General features: G+C 37.8%; 1 protein-coding gene across 3 annotated transcripts in view; it reads right to left on the bottom strand.

Annotated features, from left to right (window-relative positions):
• The window catches only part of PARD3B (par-3 family cell polarity regulator beta), a 1,147,141-nt gene that overhangs the window by 778,008 nt on the left and 342,138 nt on the right, over positions 1–26,995 (bottom strand). For all 3 annotated transcript variants that reach the window (XM_075829835.1, XM_075829836.1, XM_075829837.1), the window contains exons 7-10: positions 22,070–22,195; positions 20,706–21,064; positions 20,454–20,593; positions 13,138–13,266 (exon numbers count right to left, since the gene is read on the bottom strand). In XM_075829835.1, the coding sequence (XP_075685950.1) occupies positions 13,138–13,266; positions 20,454–20,593; positions 20,706–21,064; positions 22,070–22,195 (754 nt within the window). The remainder of the gene's footprint in view (positions 1–13,137; positions 13,267–20,453; positions 20,594–20,705; positions 21,065–22,069; positions 22,196–26,995) is intronic.

The raw sequence follows: 26,995 nt of genomic DNA, 5'->3' as shown, positions 1-26,995 counted from the left end.
GTCTTTGAATTGCTAAACTCTTTTGGGGTGCAATCAGGCTTCAAGGTGAATGTCAGTAAATGTGAACTTCTAGATTTATTGAGACAAACTTCTGTAGACAAATGGTCTTCATTAGATATGCCTGTAACAATTGCTAAGTCATCCATTAAATACCTACGGATTCAGATTGGGCGTACCCCAGATTCCCTTTATACACTGAACTACCCTTCTTTGATACATCAAATCTCTACAGAAATAGGAAGGTGAAAACATCTACCTCTATCTTTTATGGGTAAATGTCAACTGATTAACATTATAAGCTTTCCCAAGCTATTATACATCATGCAGGTCATTCCACTTCTGTTGAAACAAAAGATATTCTCAAATTAAATTCCCCTTTTACTACTTTCATATGGCCCCAAAAACGACCTAGAATAGCACTCAAAATGTCAATACTTCCTAAGGCAATAGGAGGACTTAACTTACCAGATTTACGTAGTTATAATTTAGCATGTCTCTTCCATCATTGTACAACCCTGGCAATTATCGTCTTTATTACATACTGCCTTGAGTGCTTTACCAAAAAATATTAAACAAAAGGATGTTGTCACCATAATGACGTGGAAAATTGTTAGGACTTCCCCTAAATTACCATATTGTATGTCCAAGCATATGTTTGTTTGGGGCCACCCAGAATTTCCTCAAGGATGGACAGTCACAACACCCATTTTCATAAATCGCTCTCTATGGGCACCAGCACAGTACGACAATTACTTCAGCTGTCTCATAGAAGCTGTTTGTCCTTTGAACAACTGGCATCCACCTTGAAAACCCCTACTCAACATCACCTGGCATATTGCCAGCTGATGTCCTTCCTGAAATCTAGGCTTCAAAACATTGCGCCAGAATATGTCAGAATGTGCAGAGAATATTCTGGATAGGTTAATTGCAATAAAAATGTACAAAAATGTCACTCTCTCTGATATATAATATAAGGGAAGGCCTCACTAAAACTATATTGAATAATATGTTCAAAATCTGGAATAAAGATGTTCAGTACTTGAATTTATCCATTAAGATACTAGAAGGTTGGGATAAAGTTAAAAAGGCAATTATCTGTGAACAATGGCGGAAAACCCATTTCAAATTCATTCATCGGGCCATATATGGCTTTAATATCCCACGACACCCTAGCTCCCCAGATAGGCGAATAGCATGCCCTAGATGCAATAAGACAAAGTCATGCCCAAAGATAAAACAATTTTGGGTTGACACATCATTGATAACAGTCACTTTCGGGATAACCTTAGGAAATGACCCACTACCCCTATTGTTTCATCCGATGCCTGATGCCTGCCATGCTCCATTGGCAATACATGATTTGATATTGGCAGCCAAAAGATGCATATTTACACATTGGCTCTAATTACAACCTCCATCAATGACCAAAGTCATATCACAGATGAAGAAATACATTCAAATGGATAGACTAGAAATGGAGTTTGTTGCGAAAACACAAGGAGCAAAATTTTTCCGTGAAATTTTACCCATGAAATTGCAGAATTAATGAACCCCTTCCAACACACCACCTGGTATTTAACAGGAAATGTTGCTGGCACTCTAGGTTGACTGAAACAATAGAACGTCTAATGGAACGGAGTTATTATCTCCAAAATAAAAATTTTTACTTTGATTCTATCAGCTTGCTTAAAGTCTGAGACTATTTGCATAGGGGGGGTGGGGAGAGGATGTTTCGGTCTCAGTTTCTAATTATGATGTTTCTATGTGTTACAGTATACTTTATATATATCTTGATTTGTATTCTATCTTGACTTACATACTGACCACTTTATAACACGTGTTATGTTTGTGCATTATGTAATACAATTATCATATGAAAACTAATAAAAAGATTTGCCCCAAATTTTTTTTTTTAATCAAATTCCACAACGTCTACATGAAGCCTTAAAAGAAAAAATGGTTTTGTGATACTCTGTCACAGGATGTGTCTATGTGTTGAATTGTATCTTATCATGAGTTTTGCTAGCATGTTGCAATATTGTATTAAATTTGTTTTATGAGAAATCGTAATCAATAACCAAAATCAAGCAAAGGTAATGGTCAACACATCTGTACTAGCGCACATGGGGGTACCAGCAGTGAGGTCTTTATCAATATAGCATTTATCACCTATACTGTGGATAAGTGATAAATGTTTATTGTGGGAAAACCCCTGTAAAGAGGGACTTCGGTAAATACAAAATATAACAGTCGTATATAGATTTTTATTGCAATGTGTCTAAACTTGAACTCGTGCTTTAAGTACTGCTTCCATTGGTTAGGGAGTTTATACTTTTCTACATTGTGCCAATGGTCACACGGTTCTGGAAAGCACGTTTGTTTTCCACAGTTCTTAAAATATAATCTGTTAGGATGAATATTTGCAGGCAATTCACACAGAGATGCAATTACACATCCTTAACCTTTCATATGTAATGATTGTAACATTCAGGTAACTTATAGTTAAAACATGCAGCGGCAGATGGACTGGCTTCCATCATACTGATATGCACCTTGCATGATATTCTAATTAGGGGACACTCTCAATAGTTGCCAGTAATTAAGCAAATCAAGGTTGTCTCCTGAGTTCAGCAGACAGCTCCCTCACCCGCTGTTACACGACAACAGCTGGCAGGAAATGCTAGCAGAATTAGGATAAATGACTAATCGGATAATAGTTTAGTTCTGTCTGCGGTTGGTCTTAATATTGCTCTACTGATCTTCATCCTCAGTGAAAAGAGGAAATCTCATCATCATTTCCCTTGTTCATTAGAGAACAAAAAAAGATTGCTTAAATAACTAGGTCGAGCAATTTATAAAATAGGGCTAATTACTGGTGACCCTGCTTTAAATTCAGAGTCAATAGAATCATCATCATTCCCCTTTACTGGTGGGGTAACTTACGGAGGGGAAGGTTTTTTTTATTGAGTTATTAGAGATAAGCAAATAGTACTTTCAAAGCTTTCAATCAAATCCCTAATTTCAGATTTTTAGGATTCCTTTAATTTCCAATTATATTAAACTTAATTTTTGCTTAAAAGAGTTGTACAAGAATCAACATTAATCACCTATCCACAGGTCAGCTAATAATTGTCTGATGACTGGGGGCCACCACTGGGACCCCCACCGATCGCAAAAAATGGTAACGCCCACCCCGCACTTGTGATTGGTGGGGATCCCAAACCCCCAGAAGGAAGCGCTCCATTCAGTACCCTCTGTTAGCCAGAGCAGACAGCTGCTGCAAAGAGCTAAACACAGCAACATATATATTTCCCCTAACCTGGACTCTAGGCTAATTGCGCTTATCTACACTGATACATTGTAATAAACTTTATCTGTGTAAGCAGGACTAGGTCAAGTGTAACAAAACGGCACCAAGACGCCTAATTACTGTGTCCGACAGTCCCAGCTCCTGGGCGGACTCTCCACTCCCCAACATTATCTTTCAGCTATTTCCAGCACCGGAGCTTCCTCCAGTGGTTAGTGTGCAGTTGTACACCAAAAGTGGTCAGTGTGTGGTACTATATAGTGGAGCTCCCTCTAGTGGTCAGCGTTAGGACCTACCTTAAAAGACCTCTCTCTGGTGTCACATGGTTCAATTGGACTCATTCTGAGCTCCAATAGGTGGCAGAGTATTAGGTCCCATCCTGACTCCAGTACTCTTGTTCTTGCACCTGTGATGTTCTTTTCGTCCACCTGACCTTGGCTTGTGACCGTTTCCGAATCGTTGCCTTTGAGCCTGACTAGGTTTTCAGCCTCCAAATATAAACAGGAGATATTGAGAATTTGAAACAAACTATATTAGAAAGTGGTATATCTTTCCAACTTGACGAGTTTAAGTCTTATTTACAGAAGACTGGACCACTCCCTAAAATAAAATATTCTCTCACTTGTGTGCATTAGTAATAACACACCGCGCAAACCAGTATCACATGCAGAGTTGTTACTGCTAATTATATGAACAAAAAATATATTGTATGAGATTATACGAAATTGTACAAAAAATAAATCACAAAAAGGAGTGTTACCAAACAAAATGTGCTTTTTACAACAGTATCAAATGCTGCTGCCTGCCTTGCTTCTCAAACAAATCTATACAGTCCTTGTTCTTCAGCTTCCTCCTCATTAAATGCGTGTCCTTTTCCTCCTCCTAATGACAGATGAAGCTGTCCCAGCTTTTAGCAATTTTACATAGCTCAACTTTTCACTCTACAACACAACGCTGTCAAAACCGGTTATATAATATATTCTCCTGCTCTACTCCAGAACATGACCTCTTGTTTTCAAGTTAGTTATTATTTCAAACTGCTCGCGCAGATCAATATGAGAATTTCTTCGGCGGTATAGTGGGTATCTTTGGGAGGTCATCTTTACCAGGTCCTATCCCAAACTATAGATGTCAGAACTGGCTAATCTCGCATCATATTTTAAACCTTCAATCATTCCTGTTGCCCTCTGCAATACCAATTTCACACTGTGCTATGTCTTTCTGTGTGGGCACGCTATTCTGTAATTGCACATTACTCAGATATAGTTCTGCTAGCGGAAGGTATATCACTTCTGAAAAACCTCCGTTCAAGCCTGCCCTTCAGAAGTTTTTGACAAGCCAAGATTGTTCCCAGTAAAAAAAAATGGATAGTAAAATGGATAGCTACAAAGCAAGGACTATGTATGAACTTTAGAGTCTGATACGCACACACTTGTCTCGATACCAATTCGTACATAATAAATAATTTGCTCTATTAGAACTTCAGATCAACTGGCATCGGCAGTTTTTACCATAGACGTCAGAATATCAGCTGGAAAAGCCAACATGACAAATCGTATCTTCAGAACATTGTTGCTCACTAATTTGTCTCTTGGGGGAATTCATGGCTGACAGTAAGACAAATGCATGATGCTTCATATGATGGTTACAGGTGGAATAGTAAATCTACTCATCAGAAAGCTCACACTTCTAAAAGGCGCAATTCTGAGAATAGATACACATACAATATAGGAAGTGCTATTTCTATGGTTCTCATATAACCATAAAGTCCTCAAAGTTGACCTTGCACTTAAAAAAAAAAGTTTGTCTTTTCATACTGTAAGTCCCATTTAATGTGTCCGTCTCATAATAAACCTTGAGAAATGTAATTACAAAACGAACATTGCACCTTTCTGAAGTTTATTTTTACAATTGTATTAACCACCTTAGGCCTTATTCACAGGAGCGTATTTCACATCCGTGTTATGCGCGTTAAAACAACGGACATCACATGGACCTATGCAATTCAATGGGGCCATTCATTGTGTTTTTTACGCAGTGTGTATCTATCCTCCTCATTTCCTTTGTTTTACTTGGTACCAGCACTCCACGCATTTGAAAAAATACCCAGCTGATTTTAATTCCAGAATGACCTCATAAGTGTTCCTGCTCTTGCTTGTGCTCTCAGTTGGCCACTGGGGGCGCATGGCAAGGTGAGCTCATTCCATCTGATCACATGTTGTGGTGCTGTATGGTGGCGTCTGTTGCTGTAGTGCTGCACTTGTGGGGGGACGTGGCCCAGAGCCAAGGAGGCTTGGCACGGTCTGAAGGCATGGGTGCTTTTGGGCCCCTGGGTTGCTCCCTCTGCAGGAGCGGTGTTGCGGTGGCGGTAGCCGCCATGCGGTGCTGCAACCGCTAGAGTAGGGACCCACTTTAAAGAGGTCGCCGTAAAGTGGCAAGTGGGCTTATACAGTTTGATCAAAATGTTTACAAAGAACCTCATGTTCATGTTTCTAAATTATGCCTAGCGGCTCAGATCAACGTATATACTGTGGATTGTGCGGTCCATGTCTAGTTTCTCACAATGCTGAGTGTGTGTCCTATACTTGTGCATTTTTTTTAAGTCAATGGGTGCGTGAAAATCACGGACAGCACACGGACGCACATCCGTGTGCTTTCCATGATATACGCAAAGTTGCTAAAGAAATGATGAGAAAAAGAAAACCACCTCCTCCAGATTTTTTTGCTGATGTAAACAACATGTGACATACGCACGTAAAAATGCAGACACGCACCGTACGCGGATGTCACACGGAACTGCAACGCAAGAAAAATGCTGCATTTTTTACGTGCGCAAAATGGACACGTTCGTGTGAATAAGGCCTTAGACTGATATAAGCTTTTGATCGGTTGGTTATGAAAGTCAAACGTTATAGGGCTGAATGGCAGACAGACTTTGTGATTATGTAGAAAATCACAGACCTGCCCTGGTATTTCATTGGAGAGTGACATGTAGACCATACATTTTAATAAACCGTTTTAAATAATAAATTAAATAATTAACTCCAGCTAATTAGTTCTTATATAATAATTAACATTTTACTGTGTGAAATTGTCAGCCCGGAATTTCTGTTAAAAATGAGCAAGTAATTACAATTATTAAGCTATGACAACAAAAGATTGAAAAGCAATTGATTAAACTTGAAAACTCCTCTCAACAAATGCGCAGATCAGCGGGCTCGATAAGAATATGATTATCTATACAGTCAACTGCCATATTATACTTTCACAGTTCACAATAAAAGCAGCTTTCTAGATACATACAATTTATCGCTATAGTCTGGAATTGTATTTGAGATTATACTTTCTTTTTCCGTTTGTGGTGCAAAAACACTACAGTCAAATATCTTATATGAAGCATAAATACAAAATTATGACATCAAGCAACTGCATTAGAGATTCACGGGGGGAACAGTGCAAGAGAAAATGAGGGCAGTTGCCCATAGCAACCAATGAGGTCACCGTTTTGATTCTCTAAATAGTCTTTAACGAACAGGACACATCTACATCCTTGTCTGCGATTGGCTGTTTCACACTTGACAGATATTTTGGAGACTGAGGTAGCTTCTGAACACTTACATAGAGTCTGCAGGCTGGGAAAAGGGAACTGCAGGCTACTGGAAGGTAAGGAAGTGGCAACCTTCCCTTCATATCCTAATATAATAGATCCTAATTCCCTTATTATATCACAAATTTATATATATTCACATGTGCTACTGATTTATGCCAAAAAAGTTATAAAGGTATACTTTAATTTAAGTGTGAACACACTCTTGTCATTATAATCCTCGGTATTACTATTAGTACCATTGTCATCATACTTTAATTACTACAGACATATTAAACACCCATTGTATCACTGGTAGTCAAAATCTAGGACAATTTCCCTTCTATAAGAATATATACAATGTCGAATATATACAATGTCGAAGGAAACTTGCACATCTAGAGACACGTCTCTTGGCTAAACTTAGGGTTATGGCAAACATAATGGCTGACAAACATGAACAATTATTAGACTGAACCACCGTGAATGAACCGAATATTATTCTAATATATTTAGATTACAGATCAGGACAAACCGCAATTCTGCATAATGTAGCTGAGAGAAGCATGGTTTCAAAGTAATGTTCCAAAAATGAAAGGTGAAAGGAAAAAATAAGAACAAATTACCATTCTGTAATCAGTGTCTCACAGCTTTTCATTTCTTTCTCTTACTGCCGTACTGACAGATTAGTTCGTTGCCCAGTGACGATTTCTATGGCAGTCAGTGGTCCATTTTCCAACAGCAGGCTACTATGAACCGCTAAAGGCTATTCTAAGAATGGGTGATACTCTGCAGCATTTCCGTCAGTACAGAAGTCACACGGATTCTCATATAAAACATATTTGCTAATACAAGTATAGAGCAGAGGAGCACTTTAAACATAATATGCATATAATTATATATAGTGCACTTGATTTAAGGGTTCAGTTACAACCAGGACAACATTTGCCAGTGTATTTGTAGGGTTCAGCTTAAAAAACATATTTAGATTAAGATGCTTCCTATAAAATTGTCCCCAGCTTGTGTGTTCCCACTGTAGCGATATTAGATTATGCGCTCCACTGAGGAGAACACATCAGGACAGCACAGATGACTATGTTATTGCTATATAAATTAAGAATATTAAATACATTGCACAATTATTCAGGGCGATTGAGATTCAGAGCGATTGCACATTAAAAATGAAAAAGTTAGAATTTCTCTATTCTCTTTAAAAATTCAGGGTCAAATGGCAGAGACAAAACTTTCTACAGCGCTTCCTGTGTGTGTCACTTATATATTCCCACACTTACACATATATACAGGAGAGAGTAAAAACAACAAGGAAACAGGAAAACCTGGACATGTGCTACAAGGAAAATGAGGAAAAAAAAGAAACAGAATGATCACTTTATGAGAGCTGTGCAGATGATATAGTCTGGCCAATTCCCACTGATAGACAGGAAAAGGAAGCTTTTGAGCCAAACTTCATCCTGCACGCTCCTCAACAAGAGGTCAAACACACACACCTACATCAATCAAGATAAGGCAGGACACCACATTCTCGGTCTATAATGGAACTGATACATCTCTGATGGCAGACGATTAAATACCAGCCGAAACGACTTTGAGTTACAAACTCACAAATTTAGGAGCTCAATGACAAATAGAAGGACGGTAATGTACAGTAAACTAACAAATCAGTTTGCTAAAAAAAAAAAAATAGCTATAAGAGCATATTTAACTTTGTGTAGTCAGAATGCCATTTTCTCAGTTCAATGGTACAATCAAATACGTGTAGTCAAAAACAGGAGATCTATGGAACAGGTCTTCTTACTTTCCTATAATAGGATGCATTCCCAATGTGGACAAGACATATACAGTTAGGTCCAGAATTATTTGGACAGTGACACAAGTTTTGGCATTTTAGCGGTTTACCAACGCATATTAAATATTCAGCTATATAATCAATATGGGCTTAAAGTACAGACTCTCAGCTTTACTTTGAGGGTATTCACATCCTAATTTGAGGAATTTCAGCTCTTTAATATGTAGCTGACTCTTTTTCAAGGGACCAAAGGTAATTGGACAATTATCGCAAAAGCTATTTAATGGGCTACATGGGCTATTCCCTCATTAATCCATCATCAATTAAGCAGGTAAAAGGTCTGGAGTTGATTCCAGCTGTGGAATTTGGATTTGGAAGCGGTTGCTGTGAATCCATAACATGAGGTCAAAGGAGCTCTCAATGCAAGTGATACAGACCATCGTTAGGCTGAAAAAAATGAAGAAATCCATCAGAGAGATAGCACAAATGTTAGGAGTGGCCAAATCAACAGTTTGGTACATTCTTGAAAAAAAGAGAGCGCACTGGTGATCTCGTGTCCTCCAAAAGGCCTGGACGTCCACAGAACACCACAGTGGTGGATGATCGCAGAATCCTTTCCATGGTGAAGAAAAACCCCTTCACAACATGTACCCAAGTGAAGAACACTCTCCTGGAAGTAGGTGTATCAGTATCTAACAGTATCTAGACAGTGCCTACCATAAAGAGAAGACTTTATGAGAGAGAATACAGAGGGTTCACCACAAGGTGCAAACCACTAATCAGACTCAAAAATAGAAAGGCCAGATTAGACTTTGCCAAACAACATCTAAAGAAGCTAGCACAGTTCTGGAACAAAATTCCTTGGGCAGATGAATCAAAGATCAACCTGTATGGAGAAGGTTTGGAACGGCTCATGATCCAAAGCACACCACATCCTCTGTAATACATGATGGAGACAGTGTGATGGCATGGGTATGCATGGCTGCCAAAGGCACTGGGTTACTAGTGTTTATTGATGATGTGACTAAAGACAGAAGCAGACAGATGAATTCTGAAGTGTTCAGGGATATACTTTCTGCTCAGATTCAACCAAATGCAGTAAGGTTGATAAGACATCACTTCAAATTACAGATGGACAATGACCCAAAACATACTGCGAAAGCAACCCAGGAGTTTTTTAAGACAAAGCAGTGGAATATTCTGCAATGGTCAAGTCAATCATCAGATCTCAAACTGATCGAGCGTGCATTTCACTTGCTTAAAGAGGCTCTGTCACCACATTATAAGTGGCCTATCTTCTGCATAATGTGATCAGCGCTGTAATGTAGATTACAGCAGTGTTTTTTTATTTTAAAAAACGATCATTTTTGACATAGTTATGACCTATTTTAGATTTATTCTAATGAGTTTCTTAATGGACAACTGGGCGTGTTCTACTTTTTGACCAAGTGAGCATTGTGGAGAGAAGTGTATGACGCTGACCAATCAGCGTCATACACTTCTCCCCATTCATTTACACAGCAGATAGTGATCTTATTACATCACTATGTGCAGCCACATACGCTATAACGTTACTGAAGTGTCCTGACAGTGAATATACATTACCTCCAGCCAGGACGTGATGTCTATTCAGAATCCTGACACTTCTGTAGCGTCTGTGTGAGATTTACAGCAAGGCAAGCGTAATCTCGTTTCAAATGACAGGTTACATCGTAATCTCGCGAGATTACGCTTGCCTTTGCTGTAAATATCACACAGACGCTACAGAAGTGTCAGGATTCTGAATAGACATCACGTCCTGGCTGGAGGTAATGCATATTCACTGTCAGGACACTTCAGTAACGTTATAGCGTGTTTATGTGGCTGCACATAGTGATGTAATAAGATCACTATCTGCTGTGTAAATGAATGGGGAGAAGTGTATGACGCTGATTGGTCAGTGTTATACACTTCTCTCCACAACGCCCACTTGGTCAAAAAGTAAAACACGCCCAGTTGTTCATTAAAAAACTCATTAGCATAAAGCTAAAATAGGTCATAACTCCATCAAAAATTATCGCTTTTCTAAATAAAAAACACTGCTGCAATCTACATTACAGTGCCGATCACATTATGTAGAAGATAGGCCACTTATAATGTGGTGACAGAGCCTCTTTAAGACAAAGAAAAGAGCCACAGACAAGCAACAACTGAAGACCGCTGCAGTAAAGGCCTTGCAAAGCATCACAAAGGTAGAAACTCAGCGTTTGGTGATGTCCATGGGTTCCAGACTTCAGGCAGTCATTGCCTGCAAAGGATTCTCTACAAAGTATTAAACGAAAACATTTAATTTATGGTAACGTTAATTTGTCCAATTACTTTTGAGCCCTTGAAATGAGGAGGCTGTGTAGAACAATAGTTGCGATTCCTAAACGTTTCAGAGGATATTTTTGTTCAACCCCTTGAATTCAACCTGAAAGTCTACATTTCAATTGTATCTCAATTGTTTTATTTCAAATCCAATGTGGTGGCATACAGAGCCCAAAATCATGAAGATTGTGTCACGGTCCAAATAATTCTGGACCTAACTGTATATGGATGTAAAAACACACATGTATGTACCTCAAAATGTTCTAATTGCATGGAAGAAGTGCTAAATCTTTCTCCAGTCTATGTTCTTCAGGCCACCGAGCTTCTCAATGAACTTCTATGGATATTAGGGACCATTACTCCTAAGCACTAACATTTCATGTAACATACTGTAGTACAATACTATTATTTTGCAACCTTGTGAAACATCTATACATCAGCTTTTATTATAATTTATAGCATAAGCATTTGAAATATATTTATTAATAATAGTGATTTACTGAGAGCTAAAATAATAAATAAAGTACAGATTATTAATAACAGTAATGTTCCTTTAATCCAGAAAAACAGAACTTTTGATACTGGCACTTCTTTCCAGCACAGAACTGCAATACTATGTGGCATTTCACAAGACCATAAACTAAAGACTGAGAGTGAGCAGAAATTACAATTTGGTATCAGATTAAAGAATTGGTATTATATTATTATTTATTGATCTCCCTGCATAGTACTGGAATTTATTAGGATGAGAACATGTAATTTATTGTAGAGAATAGTAGCTTGGCTTTTTTTTTTTACACGTAAGTTATTTTTGTTATACTTTGTAAATCCTGGCACAGGTCTACATAATCTTTCTTATAAATTTTACTTGTATCCCATTTCCTGCAGGAAAGGTCTTGTGAAATCGGGCTTACCTGCAGGAGTGTCTTCCAAAACTCTACAGTCAAAAGCACGGTCCATGCGACCTTGGAAACCTTGGCTTTGTGAGATAATTCTCCAAGCCTGTCCTACTCCCCATCCCAACTAGAATACAGTATGCTTACGATCTTCTGAAGGTCACAGAGCTTTCCAGGCTCAAGCAAGAAGTGATACTGCTTATAGGTGCTTGGACTAGATCAATACTACATGCCAGATTTGAGTATATACTTGAATAGCAAACTTATTTGAAACTCTGTATTCAGCCATTTCCACTTTTTAAGATTGGCTATAGGTAATCACCATACAACAGGATTTTTAATTGTGTCCAATAAAAAAAAAAAAAGTCTTATTATTAGGAAAGCAGTTTAAATAGTGAAAATTGAAATACAAAAGTATATTAGAAAGTTGCATAACTTCATTATAAAATGAATAAAGCTTTATGCACATAAAAATTTTAAAACACATTTAAACAAGTATAACTATACAGTTTCAGAAAAATTATTTTATATCTTTTAATAAGACTTGAAAGATATGAATTTAAAGACACACCTTTTGTGAAGTCATGTCTTCTATCTCTGCTCTCACTTGTACACACATGTAACTTCCTTACAAATGTAAATGTGGCAGTGTATAAACAGATTACAGTGTTCAAGGAAAGGAACCCTGAAGTCTGTAAAATCGATTGCCAGTGAAAAATTTGTTATAATTACAGAATATCTCAAGACTTATTAGGAATCACACAAAGCGTTTACTGAAACCATCTGAGTAATACAATAAGAGCCGACAAGCCTAGCCATGCATTTATCATGCTGGGATCGGATCAGCATGCCACTTTAACTCTGTGTGCCTTTTAAATCCTGCAGGGTTACATTTTATGACTTGTCATGGTGGTTTTAAATCATCTATACATTTTCTCTAGAGTTGGATATATTCATGGACTTCTCCATAAATCAGGAGCTGTGTGATACGCATGACAACATCACATCCCATAGCTTATGATGTCACCAGGGGCTGAAAATCAAATTTCATGGACTGATAGTAAATCATTGTTGATTCTGATATAGTGTACGCTGAGCTAGCGGACTATGGTCTGCTGTCTCACTGAAACCCAACCAGTCTGACAAAAAAAAAAAAAAAAAAACATCAAGAATGTGGTGTTATTGAAATTACCAGTTCACGGGGTAGAAAAGCATCCTCCTGCCGGGCCACAACTAGAGAAACGGTCTCTCCTAGTTTAGTACTCCTCAGTATGGCCACCAGCTCCTCCTGTGTCTTGCCAGTAATTGCCTGCCCTTTAACCTAAATAAGGAGAAAATGTTTGTTAGTTATCAGTCTAATTTCATATTAACCTAAATCTTAAGGTGAAATACAGACAATAAGTGAACACAGTTATACTTATATAATGCAAAGAAGTACATAAACTCAAGAAATGTCAATATTCACACATTACGTTGATATTAAAAACAAATTTAACTCCAATCCGTCCTTACTCATGTAGCTAAAAGTAGAACTGTGGTTCCACTGCATAGTAAAACAAGTTAATAAAATAAGGTGACTGATATTTCTTTGACTTAAAAATATAAAGGTCTGTAAATAAAAACTCCAGCTAAATAGTACTCTCTATTGCTTTAATCAACGGCTGCCATATGGTCAGTGTTCGCTTTTTAGCCGTATTTTTTTTTTTTTTTACAATAGCTGAAGGCCTTGCATAGCAACAGACTACCTACGTGACATCAAGTTGGCCACCATCTAATAGGAAAAGAAAATCCTATTGCGTACAAAATGATGTAGTCACAGAAAGAACTTCTTCCGTGCATCTTGCTACAGCAGCCTTTCGCTTTCGTTCACACAGCACAGAATAGCATTTAACATCACCCCCAGACGAAGGCAAGTGCGCTGAAACGCATGTCAGGGTGGACGCCAATCTATGTTCCTTGTACTATTGACTATGCGTCAGTATCAACAACTATGATAATTTCATGATTGTATTATTGATATTTATTCTTTATTATGCATTTTTATATGTAATGATCATCATCTATATATTATTATGCTTATAAAAGATCACTGTGTTCATAATTTGTGCCCATTTTTAATACTAACTTCAGATTAGGCTGTCCGCTTTCTAGTGTGTCTGTGGACCATCTTTTATGGATTTAATCTTTGTCAAAGTTTTTAAATTTTTGATATTTCCTAGTTGCATATTTTCTGCTTCTTGGTCGTTATCCTAGTGTGATGCAGGCTATATATATATATATATATATATATATATATATTTATATATATATATAGTTTTCTCTGATCACTCCATAAAAATTATAAGTGCCCTATCTTCTACATACTGTAATTGGCGCTGTAATGTAGAGAACAGTGGTTTTTATTTTGAAAAACAATACATTTTGACCAAGTTATGACCTATTTTAGATTTATGCTAATGACTTTCTTAATAGACAACTGGGCGTGTTTTTACTTTTTGACCAAGTGGGCGTTGTACAGAGGAGTGTATGACGCTGTCCAATCAGCGTCATACTCTTCTCTCCATTCATGTGCTCACACACAGCGTGATCTTATGAGATTGAGATGTGCTGTCACTTACTCACACATTAACTTTACTGAAGTGTCCTAAGAGTGAGTATACATTGCTTCTAGCCAGGACACAATGTCTATTAACAATCTCGACACTTCAGTAATGTTTGTGTGGGACTTACAGCACAGCACATCGAAATCATGCTATGCTGTCATTTACAGCGTGATCCCGCGAGATCACGCTTGCTGTCATTATGTCCCACAGAAACGTTACCGAAGTGTCGAGATTGTGAATAGACATCGCGTCCTGGCTGGAAGCGATGTCTATTCACTCTCAGGACACTACAGTAAAGTTAATGTGTGAGTAAGTGACAGCAAATCGTGATCTCGTAAGATCACGATGTCTGAGTACATGTATGGAGAGAAGTGTATGATGCTGATTGGTCAGCGTCATACACTTTTCTTTACAATGCCCACTTGGTCAAAAAGTAAAAACACGCCCAGTTGTCTATTAAGGAAGTCATTAGCATAAATCTAAAATAGCTCATAACGTGGTCAAAATTGATCATTTTTCTAAATAAAAACCACTGCTGTTATCTACATTACAGCGCTGATCACATTATGTAGGAGATAGGGCACTTATAATGTGGTGACAGACCCTCTTTAAGCAATTTGCTTGCATTTTTCACACAGCTGCCTGACTCTATTACCCTGGTAAATAAGGGTTTTCTAGTTTGGTCAAGACTGGAGATGTCCAGCTGATCATAGAGGATCCATCTGTTGTTCTCACCTAGAAAGCTCTTAGTCAGTGTAGCCTGCACAAAGACGGAGGGTTCCTATAAAATACTAAGTGTGTTAAACAATGCTGCTAGTTCATATCCGGATGGACATATTACATACTTTTTTCTACAGTAAGTTTACAATATGGGAAACTAGTTGTACATGTACCAAAAATGAGGTTTTCACGGAGACTTGTGATTCCTAAAAAAAAAGTTGCTTGGATTCAAAATACCACAATATATACCACATTATAACTGGAAAATGTAGTAGCCAAATGCAAAGAAACAAGGATCTACGTGAAAAGCTTTTAGCAACATACTGTAACTGGTTAAAGAGGTCATCCTCTTTGGAGTACAAAAAAGAAAAAGAGACACGACGCCACATAGTGCAGATAAAACAAGAGATGTTGGGAGAGCAACTCAATTAATAGAAAGTGCTCACCTTGAAGTGTAAATACTGGCAGGTATCACAATAAGGAAGGGATGTATGAAAAAAAGCTGCTGCCTGGTCCACAAACACAACAAACATATGTTTGTTGCCAATAATAATCAACAAAAAGAAAAAATGGAACCAAAGAGGCGCTGCTAATGAATGGCATAAAGGCTAAACAAAGAGCCTGATGAAGACGCCAGTCCGGCGTTGAAACGCGTAGCTTGTCGACCTTGCACACCATTATTAAATTATGAACTTTGTTTAGCCTTTATGCCATTCATTAGCAGCGCCTCTTTGGTTCCATATTTTCTTTTTGTTCATCCTCTTTGGAGAACGCCTATTAGGACATATGAAGTCAATAGGGGGGTCCCACAAGAAGAATATTTCTATAAGCAAATTGTAAAGCCACTACAAAGAGTGGACATATCATGTCATCACAGACACGTAGCTTCCCTTTCCTTATAGTGTCAGTGGTGGGAAATGACTAGTCAGCAGCTGTTTTTCTGTAGCTAGACTATGACAAGAAGCTAATCTCCGGGTATGGAGTTGAGATACAATACCAGACACAGTCCATGGACAAGAATGCTGCAATTTTTTTCTGGAAAAAAGCATTTGTGTTTTCTACTCTCAAGCCCCTTTAATTCCACATGTACATAAGCATGTTGAAGCATTCCTTGTTCTCTGTTCAAAGTTCTAGATGCATACGCTGAATGCAACCATAGGGCCATATTCAACCGGTGTATGCCGAAAGGGTGTAATTGTAGCATATGCTGTTACAGTATGCCTTGTGTGGTATACAATTTTTCTCTACAGGATCCAATTGGCCAGATATGTTACTGTATGTCTATACAGTGGCATTTGTCACAGCCCTTCGTTGGAGGTAAACGTTGGGAAATCCTCCCCAAATATACCTCTGACGGAAAGCTCAAGTGCTATGTAAATAGGGCCGTACTATTCATAAAGATCTCTTTTTGTGGAAAGATATTAAACACGTTCCTATTTAAAATTTGACTAGAACACAACCCAGTAATAGCAAGCATTCTCTAGGACAATAATATTACTGGATACACAAAAGACAGAAATCCAGCACTTGCTTTACGACAAAATAATATAGCCTGTTTGCCATTATAATGTAGCTGACCCTTTCCTCCAGCAATGCCATTTCACAGCATGCTGAACAAGGACCACAGAGTGAAGAGGTTACATTGCTGTAAATTGGAAAACAGAACTAAAACATATAAAACATTCAAACATAAAATAATCATTACCAATTTTGTGCTGAGCTCATCCAAGGAAGGGTATGTCCAATCTGATCACTCTATAGTAATATCTTTGATTTATGCAGCTATAGCACCATTTGTCTGTCTGCCTGGTTGGTCTGTCTTTCACCCCTGTTACTATGACATGCCTAAATAATGTCTAACCAGTTTTAGGGTGTATTCACACAGTGGTAGTTTTTCAATGCAATTTCTGGTTGTGCATTTTTACAAGCAGGTGTTTCAAGTGCTTATACTATAAATACACCTGTTCCTGAAAGATCTAGCGGATGTTAAAGCAACCCACTAGCACAAAAAGTTTGCTTATATATTGCAAATATATAGTCAATTTGTCTGCTGCCCCGTTCCTGAATTATCTGGCCTCCATTCCTGTCCCCTACTTTCTGGTATTCAAAATGGGTACCACTGTTTCAGACTTTCCTAAGGAGATCTTCTTTGAAAGACATGCCCTCAAGCCCTCCCCTCTGATGGACCAGCACGGACGTCAGCCCCTGTGTCAACACGGTGGAGAAGCGCAGACGTCATCAGCACTGGTTCATCGGAGGGCAGTGGAGGGAAGTGGGGACGTGTCTCAGACTTTCAAAGGAGATCTCTGTAGAAAAGACAGACAGTGGTGGCTATTTTGGATACCGGAAAGCGAGAGACCGGAATGCAGGCTGGATCATTCAGGAGATGGGCAACAGGTGTGTTAAATATACATTTGCAATGTATAGAAAATATATATTTTGTTCTTGTCATGGCTGGGGCTGTTAATACAACTCCTCTCTGGGTGCTTCACCTTTTAAAACTTTATAAGGGAGTGACACAAACAAGCCAGTGTTGCAAATATCATATAAGACCTTGGCTACAGTACGATACTTTGAAATTAAGTTAGTAAAAGTTTCTGTGGCATGATTCCCATTCTGATCTGTCTGATCAAAACAAATTGCTACATTTGGCATATGAAATACTTCACGACACTAAGAACATCTCAACCCTCATTGTAAATACTCAAGGTAGCAGCAACATGTTAAGGGATATATCTCAGCAGCAGCCCAAAATTCTAAATGAAAACCTACCATAGTCTGCATGCAAACTAAAACATAAGAGAAGAATCTCTTTCCAGAAAAAAAAAAAAAAAAAAAAGATTATAAAATATCAAATCAGAGCTCAGCTTACATTTCTTTAATTTTTATAGATGAGCTGTGATTCGTTGCTATGGGCAAAAAGGCCAGTTTTTCTGTTAGACCGTTTTAATAAATAAGGACCATTGACTCCAAACAGAATGTCAAAACAACCTAGGACTGGCTTAAAATGACAGACTGGACAAAATAAACGTTTACTTTTAGTCTACACACAACAAAGCTTAAAATGTTTTGTAAAGAGAGAATTGCCGTCCTCACATGTTCAAATGCTGTCAAATTTGCATTTAAAAAGGTATTCCCAACATAAATGTTTATGACATATCCACGGGATAAGCCATAAATGTCTGATAGGTGCAGGTCCCAGCTCTGGGACCTAGTTATCTCCAAAATGAGGAGGTCCCAGTCTCATCGCTTCCAGGCAAAGAAAACTGACCTCCATCTTGACTGGTGAGTGGGCCAGGCTGTTTCCATAACTTCCATAGAAACGGAGAGAGATGCGCATATCTATTCTCTCTCTGACTGGTTGTCGTGAGATGGGGAGCCCCTTGTTCTAAAGATAGGTGTAGGACCCAGAGTTGTGGTCTGAATCTATCAGACATTTATAGCATATCCCATGGATAGGTCATAAATGTTTACGTTGGGAATGCTCCTTTAAATTTTGATTTAAAGGTGTAAATAGTTATGATTTAAATATAGTGTACTTAACCCCTTCCCCCTGCTGGCATTCTGGGCCCTAATGTCCAAGCCATTTTTTAGATTTTTCCATTGTCACATTCGAAGAGCTGTAACTTTTTTATTTTTGCGTCGGCATAGCTGTATAAGGTCTTGTTTTTTGCGGGACGACTTGCAGTTTTTATTGGTACCATTTGAGAGTAGATGCGACTTTTTGATCACTTTCTATCACATTTTTTTTAAGTCAGGATTAACAGAAAACAGCAATTTTTCCATTGTTTTTTATTTTATTTTTTACGGCGTTCACCGTGCGGGTTAAATAACGTAACAGCTTTATAGTCGGGGTCGTTACGGATGCGGCGATACCAAATATGTGTAACTTTTTTGCTTTATTGTAGTTTTTTTTAATAGTAAAGCATTTTGTAAGGGGAAAAGCTGGGTTTTTCATTTTTTTTTCACTTTTTTTTTTTATTAACTTTATTAAACTTTTTTTACTTTTTTACTAGTCCCACTAGGGGACTTCACTATCCTCCGATCGCTATTATAATACACTGCAATACTTTTGTATTGCAGTGTATTACTGCCTGTCCGTTTAAAACGGACAGGCATCTGCTAGGTCATGCCTGCGGCATGATCTAGCAGGCATTCGCTGCAGGCAGACCTGGGGGTCTTTATTAGACCCCCGGCTGCCATAGAAGACACAGACACTCGGCGATTTTATCGCCGGGTGTCAGTGAGATGAGAGGGAGCTCCCTCCCTCTCTCCAAAACCACTCAGATGCGGTGCTCGCTATTGTGCACCGCATCTGAGGGGTTAAACAGGTGAGATCGATACTAATATCGATCTCACCCGGCAGAGCAGGGACACCCCCAGCCCTCAGCTGCTTCTGGCAGCTGAGAGCAGGGAGATTTCACGGCTCCCTGCTCTGTTTACTTTATTCTACAGCAGCGACGTAGTTTGGCGGCGCTCTAGAATAAAGCCCACTAATGACCGCCGTAAAAAGACGTATCGGCGGTCATTAAGGGGTTAATAATTGTGATGGAAATAGATCTCTTTGTAGAGATTATTCTTCATTTTTACATTAAAGGGTCTTGCCTGGTTTAGAAAAGCCATTTTCAAATATCCTTCAAATAGCCTTCTGAGCTAATAGAGAGGGATCCCCCATTTGGGAACTCTTTCAATTAGCTGGGACAGAAAGTTACTACAAAGAGCGCCTGTTTCTGGAGGACCAAGGACGTTTCTGCATTACACAGATGGACCATTGATTTCCCTGCAGATTATTGCTGGTAGATTACTGTAATCAATTTATTGTTGGGGGACCCTTCTAACGACAAGGGATTGTAAAAAGCAGACAACAGAGTTAGATTAAATTGTTTAAATCCTAAAATCAATCTATTTCATGACAACACTAAATAGAACAGATTTTAAATTTGTTTAGATTTGAGCAAGTTGACTTTTTCATTTTCAATCCAAAATTTATCATGCCTTATCTAAGTTATTTCGTTCTGATTATTAGTATTCTTCCTATAATGAGTCAGGAAAAACCACACATGTTAAATAAATTACGCATGCGGGTGTTGGAATGATGAGATTTAAATGAGAATTATGAATGTTCTTGGCCTTAGAGTACGTCTAGTTTTCCAGAAAAGGAGAATAGAATAGACAGGCCACATACCTCAATTATCCGGTCTCCAGACTGGAGTCGTCCATCCTTTATGGCTGCTCCTTTGGGAAGAATGTTCTTTACAAAAATAGGACCAGGTCCATGTACAGTAGAGTCTCTAGTGACAACTGTAAATCCAAGTCCATCTGGACCTGGAATGGATATCAACAACAGAAAAATGTGTAAGACGTACAAAACAATTACATTAAGTACTTGTGGAAGTGTTAAAGCACAGTTCAAAAAGTTGGATAATATTAAGGTTACCTTTTTTCAGATCAATTCTTAGTCTCTTGGCATATTTTTTGCTCCCAAATCCCAGAGGTGACAAAGATGGAGGGGAGTATGCACCAACATGGCTTGTCAAATCGGGAACAGGTGAAAGACGTAAAGGCTGGCCAAATTCTAATCCATTACTTTGCTCAATCATCTTTGTATTTAACTTCCCATGAGTTGGTGGAGGTGGTGGCTTTATATTAGGAATTTCATCATCCTCATCATCATGATTATTCAACACTAAAAGAGAAGAAATGTTGACTCTCTCATACAGTTCACGGTTATGGGATGGGACCACCTCTACTAAAACACTGGGATGCTTCATTGCTTGACGGAATATATCTTGAGCCCTAAAAACAAGATAGAAGTTTGAAAAAGTAAATTAAGAGGAGTTATAGGCCAAAAAATACATAGGTTTATAAGTAAAATCAGGGAGGCAAAGAGTTAAAGGCTATGTACACCATTGAATTTTTTTTTTTTAAATAATAATAAAACAGTGTGTTTTGTGCAACTTTGTAATGGCTTTTATTAAAAATATTTTTTTCTTTTTCAGATACATCTGCTTTGTATTCTGTATACAAAACAGCTGTATCTAGCGCTGAAACCTGTATCTGTCAGTTCAATGGGAAGGACAGGATCAGTGACAGCAGGTCCAGTGTGTCTCTGATACGCAGGATACAACCGGTCACTGAACCTGCCAGGGCACACGGGATACAAAGCAAGCTGTATCTGAAAAAGTAAAAATAATTTTTGATAAAAAGTAGTTATAAAGTGGCATTAAACATAGTTTTATAAAAGAAAAATATTTTTTTTTAAAGGTGTTTTTAATATATTCCTAGTGGTTTTCTTTTCTATATATTCGGACTGGTAATCTTAAATTACTGAAAAATGTGCATGGGACACTAAGTAACATAGAAAGGGGCAAAGTAGTACAATCATAGCAGAAAAGTTTATTTCGGGGATGTGAAAAGGCACAGCAAAGAATTAGGAGAGAAATAATAATAATCAAAAACAATAGGTATTTATATATACATACACAGTATAAATAAATATATATATATATATATATATATATATATATATATATGTAAAATTCTATATACAAAACATTAATTAATAATAATTTAAAAAATCATTAATACTGGACGACCATGAGGATTTCTAAGATAACATATCAACAGGATTGTTAATTAAAGGTTATCCTGCCTTGAAGACATGATTATGGTACTATGACTATATTTTCTTTCGCATAGTCCCAAATATTTCCCATAAATCTTCCATTTAGATTATCAATACATGTTTCTCTTGGTCTGAATATACATACAGTACATATAGAAACATTCCACCGTACTTACTGGGTAAAGGATTTGTCTATAAGTTCAACTTTGTTAATTTTCACAATGCATTCATTTTCTTGGAACAGGCCATCTCTTTTAGTTCTACTGTTCTCCTCTATTCCACGTATATACAGGCCAAGAGCCCTAAGAACGTAAAGTAACAGTAAGTCATATATTTATTATACCCATAGGACTGTAGTCTGGAGTACATACTAACCATAGACACAAGAAAAAAATCAAGTGTGTGGAGTTTAAAGAAAAAAAAAAAGAATAAAAAGTAGCAATTGTTAATATACTTAATTAAAAGGTGTATTCCAGCTCATAAGGTGAATTCATTGTAAAATTAAAAACTTTATATATAATATAATACTAAATTCCTCATGGTTTGCAAGACCTCTGCTTGCATTCACAGGATTGAAAAAATTAATGTTTACTTCCAGAGAATGACAATCTGTGCTGATCATGTGATGTTCGAAAAATTGAAAGTCCCGTTACGACAGCTCGGATAACTGTACTGGAAATATGAACATTAAATCTGATTAAATAAGAAACAAAAGAAAGAACTGAATAATTCCAACCTCAGAGCTTCAACTATATGAAGATACTGGCTAGTGACAGTAAAATAGGACAATACCATCACTGAAGTAGATCTACTACTTGGTGGTCTCCTATCAACATCTAAAACTCATGGATTTCTACTATTTTATTCATAATTTATTTTAGTTTTCCAACAGATAGAACAGAGCTAGAGACTGGTCCATATAAATAAAAATATGCTTATATTTACACTAAACTAGTCAGGATACAAGAATGTGAGAAAAAGAGTGTTTGGACAGGTTGGTGTATATTATTTCAGCCATATGATACCGTCATGGTAAAGTCTTTTTTTTTTAGTGCGGATGTAAAAAGTCTCAGCACATCTCATTTCTAAGAGTCAGGAAGAAAAGTACTGACCAAAGTAGAAACGCACAAACGCACGCACACACACACTCACTCCATAGGAAGTCAAATAACCTATTAGTATTCTTGCAGTGTGGGAAGAAACCGGAGTACCTGGGAGAAACCCAGGCAAACTCCATGCAGATGTTGCCCTTGGTTGGGTTCAAACCCGGTGATGCAAGCTAACAGTCCTAACCGCATATATAATGTGATAAATAAATAAAAAATACTAATTATATACCATAAGTTCAACATTGTGGACTTGGGAAAAATAGATACATCCTCTTTGGGCTCAATGGGATAGACGTATAAAGGCTTAAAATGTGAAAAAAACCTCTTTGTGGGACCTGAAACCTATTGCAGATGGTGTGACCACATTTCACTAACAGTAGCGCCATTTTATTTGTACCATCTAAGACACTGTTGCATTTTGTCTTTCAAAATTGACATTATAACGGGATTGCCATGAGCATGATGGGCTGACAGGAGGAGACTAAGAGATCCAACAGTGTAATGTTATCCAAGACTGGGAAGTCACAAGAGGTAAAGGCTTTGGCTTATGGGAACTTTTTTTTCCAGATCTAGAGTTTTCTGTGGGTATTTAAAATGTATATTGGCTAATCGGCTTTCTGTGTAACTGTCCCTTCTGTGTTGTCTGTGTGTGTATGGGCATGTGTGCCAGAGATAGAAAATTAGACTGTGAGCCCCACTAGGATCATTTTAGTACGCAAGAACATTCTGTGTTCAGCTTTGTAGAGCTCTTTATGAAATAACAGCTAATGAATAAATAATATATTCCAAAAATAGGAATGAGATTTCTTTTTTACTTTAAATATCTATAGAAGATACAAAAATAAATAATAAAAATAAATATAGCAAACATATCACAAATTGCTAACAGACTGCCAGAAGTATGCAGTGTGCAGGGGATTTCCACCATTGTAATTTCATGCTGTGCTGAGGTTACTTTACCATTGACTACACTGACTTACTGTCACTTTTACAGACACATTGGTCCAGCCCTCTACATTCATTCGAGGGTATAAGTATATGTATGGATCAGTGGGTTGGAGAGACAATATTAAGTAATTTAAAGATGACATCCTCTCTTTCTTTTACAGAAAGAATTTATATTACGTCACGTTTGAAGAACGTTTTCCCCCCATGAAAGGTTAATTACAAGTGGAAAAACATAGGTTAAACTATGAATTTCTCGGCAAGTAAAAATGCTTTGACTACACAATATCTACCATGGCACTTACTATAAGAAATGGTAAAGCAAGAAAATCCATTACATGCTGGGAATGCATTATGGGAAATGCTGTTTAGCCGATTAGTCTACTTGAGAATAAATGTAATGATTCATAGGAAAAATAGCATTAATATTATCACACTTATCTGATGGGGACACATACGAAGCACAAGTCAGGTAAGCAGCATTTCAAATATTTTGGGGTTATACTATCTTGTGCTTAAGGAAGACCTTAGCAGAGACACGAGTATTCTTAGAAAAGAGGGTGAGTAAGGCAAATAAAGATCAGTCACATACACCGGGAAAAAAACGGAACAAATACAAGATTAATGTACAACTCTCACTCCAGCACTGCAGGGAAAAACAATGAGCTGATGTAAGATAAAAATGTATGAAAAAGCTTGGAAGGGAACGTTGTTTATGAAAACTGGAGACAGTTTTAAGTGGTTCAAGCAAAGGATAAATCTTTTTTGGCAGTAGACAACTTATCACAAGTAATCCACATTAAGACTTGAGGCAACCATAAAATAGAAAAAATAAAAATAAAATTCTCTCATATCAATCTAATGATCAACAACTACCGAACTAGAAAGGCCAGTTATAGTGTAAGAGGAAATATGGCACAAGCAGAACTTCTTCATATGGAAATTGTAACAATAGTTATGGGTGGCATCACAGTGTAGCTTTACTGCTTATTTAGTGCCAATTTAATCGACATATACGTCAAACACACTAAAAAATTAAAGAGTTGAACTTCTATTAAGCTGGAATCAAAGCACGATTATAGGAAGGCCACTAGGTGCTCATACACCCCGGGTCTCCACAGCCTTGGGGACCTCCACCACCCAAAAAAATGTGGAACTATTATTGGGGGCTGTATGCATATGGAAATATTTTGAGGGACAATATGTGATTGGCACTATTATTTTTGGGGACATTATTTGTGTGGCACTATTATTTTTGAGGACAATATGGCAGAACTATATAAATATGCAGAGGTGAGTCATGGCTGGAAGAAGTCTTCAAGTCACCATTTATATAGGTAGTTTATACACTGCTCATGTCTGGGGCCGCCACCTCCCAGGGGTCCCCTGATGTCCATTTAGTGATCCTACCCAGCTGAGAATAGGTGGAAAGGTGGCCACCGGTGTGTGGCTCTCTCTTTTGAAATCTAAGAGAATCATTGGTCGTCTCTATAACTCCCATAGACTTCAGTAGAGAGGGTCACTTGAAAGCGCAGCCAGCTCTCTTATTTGTGGCTGCGATAGAAGGTTAGGTGGGGTCTGGTACCTGCCTAGAACAGATACATAAACCAATTTCTTGATCATAGTTTCCTATCAGGAATCCCAATTATACATAGGGATTGCGTATGCTGTAAATATTCAACCAACCGGCAATGTTCTAAAAAAATAAAATAAATCCATCAGTATATAGTCTGCGGGAGATAGTGTAGAACCACTGGACACAGCAATCCTGCTATTTGAAACCCATGTTCCCTTCTGCGTTTAAGGGTAGTAAGTTACCCAAGTTGGAGTTTTATCACATAAAGTGTGTATCTGTGGAATATATATTGTATAGGTGTTTTTCTTTAAATTAGTAGTATTCATAAAGGGAGTGCTTCCCTCTGTCTCTCCCATCAGTGAATGACGGTTGGCATGCAGGTAAGGAAATACCATCGGTGCAACCTGCGCCACTGTAGGAAAAGGGCCCACTACCAACTAATAAGCAGCTAGCATCTTCCATCTGTTTATGGCTCACAATTACTGGTAGATTGTAAAAGAAACATAAGGGGGTGCTCTATCATGAGCTATCAGAGAGCAAGGTGTCCATATATTGTTCTTACACAGGGGCCTTATGTTGCCTTTGTCCGTTCCAGTATACAAGCAGAGACGCAACAGTTGTCAGTCAATGGTGACAGCGACGGAGAGAGCTCCCCTCATGAATACAGGAGACTCATAATTGAAAGTCTGCTGTATTCTTACCCAAATGGCACTATATTTTTTTCTGGCATACAGACTAATAGTCCAGTGAAGCTGTCCCTGTAATATGCTGCCCTTCAATATGGCAGAATATTCAGGTGACAGATCCGCTTTAACTAACAAAAAGTGTTAGTCTCAAGTTTGATTTCAGCCCTTGTTCTGAGTTAACTGAAGAAAAAAAAAAAAAGTACCAGCGAGATTGGGGGAGTGATCATTTAAAACGCTGCTCTGGGGCCCAGCATACTCTGGCTATTCCTCTAGGAAACAGTTATGACAATCTGCAATATTTTTGTATTCTCCCTTTGCCAACGCTTGGATTTACCAATACAGCTCTAGCACGGACTGCTACACAAATGACCAAAAACAAAAATTCCTGGTAGTGCTTTTATCACTATTTTTTTTTTATTTCTGGCTCTGTAAATCCCATCAAATGAATATAAAAAACCTTGTGTGTGTTATACACAGTAGAAGTCTATTCCTTTAGATAAAACACAAGAGTGCAGAGATACAATTGCGGAAAGACAATGTGCCCACACACAATAGATTTTCTGCTACAGAGTGGCCTGAAATCTGCAGCGCATGTGGACTTCTATCAGAAGCATGCCATTAAATCCAGTGTTTCCAAACGTATCTGTATGTGGTTTTATTAAACCCGTTTTACATGCATAATGCTGTACTTTTAAGGCGGATTAGAAAAAAAACCAGCTAAGGCTCAGTTGACATCTCGATTTTTGCACAGGTTTGTGGTATACGGCAACGTATACACTTTTAAAG

The sequence above is a fragment of the Rhinoderma darwinii genome, chromosome 6, assembly GCF_050947455.1.
Source record: "Rhinoderma darwinii isolate aRhiDar2 chromosome 6, aRhiDar2.hap1, whole genome shotgun sequence".
NCBI lineage: Eukaryota > Metazoa > Chordata > Amphibia > Anura > Rhinodermatidae > Rhinoderma > Rhinoderma darwinii.
This window is presented reverse-complemented; position numbering and strand designations above follow the sequence as displayed.